Source organism: Portunus trituberculatus, chromosome 31 (assembly GCF_017591435.1).
Source record: "Portunus trituberculatus isolate SZX2019 chromosome 31, ASM1759143v1, whole genome shotgun sequence".
NCBI classification, from domain to species: Eukaryota; Metazoa; Arthropoda; class Malacostraca; order Decapoda; family Portunidae; genus Portunus; species Portunus trituberculatus.
Genome location: NC_059285.1, coordinates 9,761,346 through 9,768,845, shown reverse-complemented (window position 1 = coordinate 9,768,845; position 7,500 = coordinate 9,761,346). Strand labels below are relative to the sequence as shown.

The following is a 7,500-nucleotide window of genomic DNA, read 5'->3' as shown; positions in this document are numbered from 1 at the left end:
CTACTACTACTACTTTGGTTAAACTTTTTGCAATGGGTACAGCAACAAAAAAACCTCGTTAAATTGCCCGCCCTTCGCCCCGTACAAGTCAAGATGTATGGCCACTCATACCCTCCAGCACTCTTCTGCCCACCACCCACCGTCCCCCACTCACTACCTCTTGCCTCACCACCACCAACCCCAATCCCTCTCCCCTTCCCCAGCTCCTCATCCCAGATTAATAGCTGTGTCCTGGTTCCTGGATCATCACCCCAAACGCATGACTAACTAATCCTTATCCTTCTCGCCTTCTTCCGGCTCCTTCTCTGTCTTCTCACCCTTTCGTTCTAATCCTTCACCTTCTATTTCCTGATACTATGAGAAACTTATACTCGCACGCAAATTCACACTCATATCCCATTCGAGTCCTCCTTGCATGTCATTTCCCTAAGGACCCATCTCGCCGCCCTCGTGAAGGTGTATAATAATCATAAAACCCCCGTAAACACCGCCACTAACCTTTGTCGTAGTCCCCCATAAACACCTCACTAATGGCTACCGTTTTCTTCTACCTGACCTCCTATATGATCGTTTTGGAAGCCTTGCACGGCACCCAACACCACCCTCGTCACCCAGGTAACTCGTAAACGGTCCCTTAATGGCCACTTATCCTCCGTACCTGCCGGTGTTTTGTAGTTAGAGAGTTTCGAAGCCTCGTTCACTACACTCCCTCATGTCTTCCTTTTCGTCACTCTCACTGGGTTGTTAAGAGGTAGTGAATGTTTCTCTAATACTTATAAACAGAGAGGTAATTAAGCCATGATTAAGTTAATGTGTGTAATAAGTTGCCGTCTTCTTCCTTCCTTTGTTTAGGTTGTTTTGGTTATTTCTTTCATTAAAGGTCACTAGGAAATAGAAACGCAATCCATCCAAGCTAAAAGGTCAATGAGTGCTTACTGTGTCCCTTTTCCCTCCCGCAGTACCCCGCCCATCTCGCCGCCGCCGCCCGTCGCCAGGCAGCAGCGAGAGGGCCGTCGGAGGAGGACGAAGAAGTCACGCTGCGTGCCGCCATGGAGGACGGCCTCACCCACTCCCCCAGGCCGGATTCTGAGGCTGGACGCACGTACACCCTCACCGACGCCTCGGATCCACAGCCGCAGGAAGGTGACGCCGAGGAGGACTTACTCCAGGCTCACCACTTGCTCCCACACCACATCAGGGTCAAGGTGAGGCACTAAGAGGACGTGCTCAGGCCGCCAGGTGATCAGGCATGTGGTGGGCAGGTGTGCGTGTACAGCAATGCATTAGATTAGAAATAGGTGTGCAGTACAGGTAGGCAGTAGTGTGTGTGTGTGTGTGTGTGTGTGTGTGTATGTATGTGAACGTATACGTGTATACGGACGTACAGGCAAGTAGTGTTGGCGACAGGCAAGTAAGACAATGTATATGTTCAGTGCAGACGAAAATAGAAGTGTGTGTACTTAAGCAGGCGAGTACATGAGGAAAGTTGGAAATAAATGAGTAAATTAATTAAATTCATTAACAAATGTTGGAAAATTTTATATTTGGCTTCAGTAACCTTGAGTTCCACATCACGACCCACACGCACGCAGCAAATGCAGATAAATAGTTTTATGTCCTGTACGTTAATTAACAATATAAAAGGAACAATTAGATGCTGAGTGTTCTCCACACTTGGTTTTTGTGCTCAACATTTTTTTTCGAAATCGAAATGTAAATACAACAATAATGATATATAGTGGTGATAATGAGAAAATAAATTGTATATACTCTTCCTCCTCCTCCACCTACTATACTACTACTACTACTACTGTGATAATAATAGTAATGATGATGATAATAGTAGTAATAATTATAATAATAATAATGGCGGAGCGTCAACAGTGATTCTCGCATTATGCAATTGGCTATAAGTGTGCAGCCCTCGCAGTGAGATTAATGGTTCAGACGTCCTTGACATCTTGCCCTTGACACTAGCCTGTGCCACATACCTGTCCCTGACCAACCACCCGCCCCTCGCACACCTGATTTAACCCTCCTCCTTAGAGAAACCTGTATGATTGTTTAGTTGTGCTGTGTTATATTGTGTTGTGTTGTGCATACATATTGAACACACACACACACACACACACACACACACACACACACACACACACACACACACACACACCCGGTGGAGGTATTTGGGTGTCTCCTTTCACGTGTAGCCCCTGTTCACCTAGCAGTGAGTAGGTACGAGATGTAAATCGAGGAGTTGTGACCTTGTTGTCCCGGTGTGAGTTGTGTGTCTGGTCTCAGGCCTATCCGAAGATCGGAAATAATGAGCTCTGAGCTCGTTCCGTAGGGTAACGTCTGGCTGTCTCGTCAGAGACTGCAGCAGATCAAACAGTGAAACACACACACACACACACACACACACACACACACACACACACACACACACACACACACACACACACACACACACTTCAGTTAACATAAACAGATGATCCTCGATATTCTATTGTAAACACACGTATCGAGTGCAAGGAAGAAGAAATAAAAGTCTCTCTCTCTCTCTCTCTCTCTCTCTCTCTCTCTCTCTCTCTCTCTCTCTCTCTCTCTCTCTCTCTCTCTCTCTCTCTCTCTCTCTCTCTCTCTCTCTCTCTCTCTCTCTCTCTCTGTATGACACGGCAACACGAATCATGATATACTGTGCTGGAGTCTCAAATAAAATAACACCTTATGTGAAACAGTATTTAAATCCACTACTGCACATCAAAGACTCAGATAGATATATAGATAAATAGATTAGCAGGTAAAGAAGTAGATAGATAGTTAAATAGACAAATAAATGTAGAGAGGCGACTAAAACGATTATAAAATGAGGAAGAACTCAAAATATATGATGATGTTGCAGCGCACATATACAAACACAAACATGGATTAATGAGCAAGAGATTAAATAAATAGTTAGATAAATCACGAACTTCTGCTGTTGCCACCCATAACAACCACAAAATATACCTGGACGCGGGTGAGGCTTGACACACACACACACACACACACACACACACACACACACACACAGGCAGAAGTGAAGGTAACAATAATGATAATAATAATAATGATAATAATAATGATAAGAAGAAGAAGAAGAATGATAGCCTCTGATGCTTCTCGAGTTACAAACAATACTTAACCATTTTATTATTTATATTTTTCTTGCTTATACCTCACAACTTACATGTTAGTTCAAATGTTGCTATTAATAAACTTCATTCGCTCATTCTGTAAAGTAGGAAATATCAATTCTGCCCTGATGGAAACACGTGCTATCACACACACACACACACACACACACACACACTAAACCCTCTTTCCTTCCCTCTCTCATGCCAGAGCACACCGCCGAGGGAGGAAGAAAGAGACAAAGACAGTAAAGGAGGAGGAGGCGGAGGAACACAGGACGAGGAGGAACAAAGAAGAGGAAGAGAGAACGGAGAAAAGATAACCAAACTTCTTCCTCCATCATCTTCCTCCATTCCCGAAGATCGTCTCTCCTCCACCACCTACAGTCTCCCAGCAGCCCCTCCCTCACCCCCCGCCCGCACGAACGGCTGCCCCATCCACACGCCCACTGGTACCCCAACCCACGCCCGTAGCCACGCCCACCACGTCCGCTCGTCGTCGTCAGGAGGGAGCAGCAGGTCCTCCGCCGCGGAATCTCAGCTACTTCACTGTGGGATCTGCACTCGCCGCTACTCCAACCCAAAGGTAAATTCATTAGACAGTTTGACTTTTCAGGAAGGGGACACTCTCTCTCTCTCTCTCTCTCTCTCTCTCTCTCTCTCTCTCTCTCTGGCATCTAATAGTTAATTCCTACTTTTCTTCTTCCATTTCCCGTTCTATTAAAGCCACTCTAGCAAGGATGTCTGTCTGTGCATCCATCTGTCTGTCAGTCTCGTTGCGCACATTAGTGTCATGACGTCATGCAGCCCAGTGATGTCACCTCCTTCCCCACCACCATCACAATAATAACTCCTACCACGACCGTCATCATTACGACTGCTACTACTATTTTTATTACCACCAACATTAGTAACTACTACTACTACTACTATTACTTCTATAATCTGCCGTGACTTCCACCACTGCTATTGCTATCGTCTCTCTCTCTCTCTCTCTCTCTCTCTCTCTCTCTCTCTCTCTCTCTCTCTCTCTCTCTCTCTCTCTCTCTCTCTCTCTCTCTCATTATTAAAGCATCACATAACCACTGACCTTGGAATGAACGAAAGGAAAGGAAGCAGAGAGAGAGAGAGAGAGAGAGAGAGAGAGAGACATCGGAGAAAAAATAAAAAATAAATAAAAAAATAAAATTAGATTAGCAAGATTGTCTGAAAACTAGAGCGTAAGGAGGAGGAGGAGGAGGAGGAGGAGGAGGAGGAGGAGGAGGAGGAGGAGGAGGAGGAGCAGCAGCAGAGGGAGGCAGAAGAGAAAGAGGAAGGAGAGCAACATTAAGGAAACGACATAAGTAGTAAGAGAAAAAAACTGAAGCAAAAAAATCAAATGAAAGCAACATGAGAGAGAGAGAGAGAGAGAGAGAGAGAGAGAGAGGGCATAGAGAGAGAGAGAGAGAGAGAGAGAGAGAGAGAGAGAGAGAGAGAGAGAGAGAGAGGGGGGATAGGACAAAATAAAGAAAAAAAAAGTTATCAAGACACCACTTAAAATTCTAACAACCATTACTCTCCCTCTTCCCTTCCCTCCTCCTCTCCCTTTCTCTCTCCTTCCCTCCTCCTCTCCCTTTCTCCCTCCTTCCCTCCTCCCTTCTCATCCTCCTCCAGTGCTCAGTAAGATAATGTACTAAAAGGGTATCTCTCTCTCTCTCTCTCTCTCTCTCTCTCTCTCTCTCTCTGACTTAACTTTCGTCTTCCTCCCTGTCACTCTTCCGTCAGCTTTCCTCCCTTTCCTCCTTCCTTCCCTCATTTATGCTCCTTCCCTTTAATATTTCTCTCTCTTCTCTCCCTCCTTTCCTTTCTTCCACTCATTCCTACATCGTTTCTTTATTTTTTCCTCCTGGCTTATATTTTTCTCTAATCCCGTTTTTGTTTTTCCTTCCTCTCTTCTCTTCTCTCCTCTCTATCTTCTTTCTTCCTTCTCACCTCCCTTTTCCCTTTTCATCTTATTGTTTTCCTTCTCTCTTCCCTTCTCCCTTTTCTTCTCTTTTTCTTCTTTTCTTTTCGCTTTACTTTTTTTCTTCACACCATCTTTGTCTCCTTTCTCCCTGTCTTCTTCTCTTCTCGCGTTCGTATTCCTTTTCTTCGTCTCTCCTTCCTTTTTATTTTCCTCCGCTAACCTTTGTTTCTCATGTTTTCTTTCACATCCCCTTTCTCCTTTTCCTTCCGTATCGCCTTCTTTTTCCCTTTTTCTTCTTCCATCTTACTCTTTTGCTCTCTTCGCCTCTCCGTTTCTCATTTTCTTTTCCATTTACCCCTCTCCCTTTCTTTTCTCTTCCTTGCCTTCCTTTTCCTCCGCTTCCGCGCTCCCCCTCCTTCTATGTAACCTTTGCCTTCTTCCTTCCCTCTCAGACTCACAGGGCTTTCCCATCTTTGCTTACGGCACACAAGCACGCACACTAGCAACACACACACACACACACACACACACACGTCACTAATGCGGTATTCAACATCGATATTCAGACGTTTCATTTGTTCTACGTGAATGAGCTAATTGTTAACTCAAAACTGTATTATTGTTAATAATAAATGTACGTAAACTTGTCTTTGAAATGCGGTATATTCATGTAGAAACTTTGATATTTTACTTTGCGTCTAATTAAAAGTAACATGTGTAAGAAAGTCAATTACCTTCAAGTTGATAAAGGATTGAATTTTTTTTTTTTTCATTTACTATTCTCTTCAAATGAAAAATTAGCAATATTATTTCTCGTCCCATTGAGACTAATATTTAATAAAAAGAAAACTGACTGATTTCAGTCATGCACTAAAACATTCTTTTAATGAACTAAACAGCAGTGGAATTCTGATTATCTATACGTATACATTAATTTCTGTTGAAATCATACGCCCGGCAGTTTGTCTCGTAGGTTGACGCAGTTGTCGAACAGAACACCCAGTAGCAGGGTTCGTTTGTTCGTATGTTCGAATGAGTGAGTGTTTCGGTAGTGTGTGTGTGTGTGTGTGTGTGTGGGGTGTGTCTAGCGAGGCAGTCACGCTACACCCATGGCTGTGTCTCGCTGCTCGCCGCTCCATGTAGGTGTCGCTTGGAAGTGGTGTGTGTGTGTGTGTGTGTGTGTGTGTCGTTTTGAAGTGGATGTTTTGTTCATCTCTACACCTATTTAACAATATTACTAAAAGAGTATCTCCTTTTATATACGTGTGTGTGTGTGTGTGTGTGTATCTTTGTCTCTGTATTTGGTTCTTAGGAACTGGTGGTGTGTATGTACATTTGTTTAATAATTAGTGTTAATTCATTGAACATCTGCACTGCTAATGTGTGTAATTATATGGTCTTCTGAATGCTGCCCCACAGACACGCTTGTTTCAGTCACCAGTGGATGTGTTTCTGTGACGGTATCAAGAGTGCAAGTGTTTATTTTTTAAGCGAGAAATGAAAGAGAGGATAATAGCTACGTTTCTGTGATTCTAGTTCAAGACAACCTTCCTGAAGACCCATACTTCTCACATTGTGCCTTGCATAACATAGGCCGCCCGCATTCCTCTATCTCGGTCTGTGTCCACGAGGCCTTCTTTCGCCATCCCAGCCTGCCATTGTTTCTGTAATTGCTCATTCATTATTTGTTCGCTGCTTAACGTGTCATGCCCATGTCCGCTGCCCACTTCTTATCCTTACCAGAATAGTAACGTAGTAAAAATGCAGGTAACTACTCAATGGTGGCATAGGAAAGAAGGAGAATGAGGGTCAGGCTGTGTGTGTTGTAGGTTCGTATTGAAACGCTTTGTTCTCTCACAACGACCATGTTCGAATTCCACAGGCATGATCAACCGGGTTCTCACGAATAGAAGTTTTGTCAATTCGTCACCAGAACCGTAAAATACACCTTTAAAAACCCGTGTAACTTTAGCCGGAGCCTTTTGAACGTAGTGGAGGTGCACCGTGGGAGTGTTTCAGAATATGTTTCTCGTCAGGGGCAGCGATGGACGGCTAGCCTGCTTTCATGGTCTAAGTGGCTCGCCTGATGAATACACAAGGAATCCTATCGTAATAAATCACTCACCGTAAGAATCCTAGATAAATAATAATGATGAGGTCTATTGACGTCATGGTACTGCCTCACCTGAAATCCGCAGCCGGCTCAGGTGTGTCTTTCAGTCGCAGGTGTGGCGGACAGGTGAATATGTAGACCCCCTTTCCCCCAGCTACGTTATCAACCCTTCTTACACTTACTTCCACTATGCTTTCCCTTCCATTGTCGTCCATGCACATCATCTATTCCTTTACTTATAACCACCACCATCTTCCACTTTACTCCACACC

The 7,500-nt window shown here is 44.2% G+C and overlaps 1 protein-coding gene across 2 annotated transcripts in view; it reads left to right on the top strand.

Annotated features, from left to right (window-relative positions):
- The window catches only part of LOC123511572 (tripartite motif-containing protein 3-like), a 167,179-nt gene that overhangs the window by 144,792 nt on the left and 14,887 nt on the right, over positions 1–7,500 (top strand). Inside the window, exons 3-4 of one of the 2 annotated variants that reach the window (XM_045267586.1) lie at positions 960–1,205; positions 3,382–3,756. In XM_045267586.1, coding sequence (XP_045123521.1) covers positions 1,050–1,205; positions 3,382–3,756 — 531 coding nt within the window. In that variant the 5' untranslated portion in view covers positions 960–1,049. Of the gene's footprint in view, positions 1–959; positions 1,206–3,381; positions 3,757–6,137; positions 6,255–7,500 lie in introns of those variants that run through there. The other variant, XM_045267587.1, reaches the window with a different exon arrangement.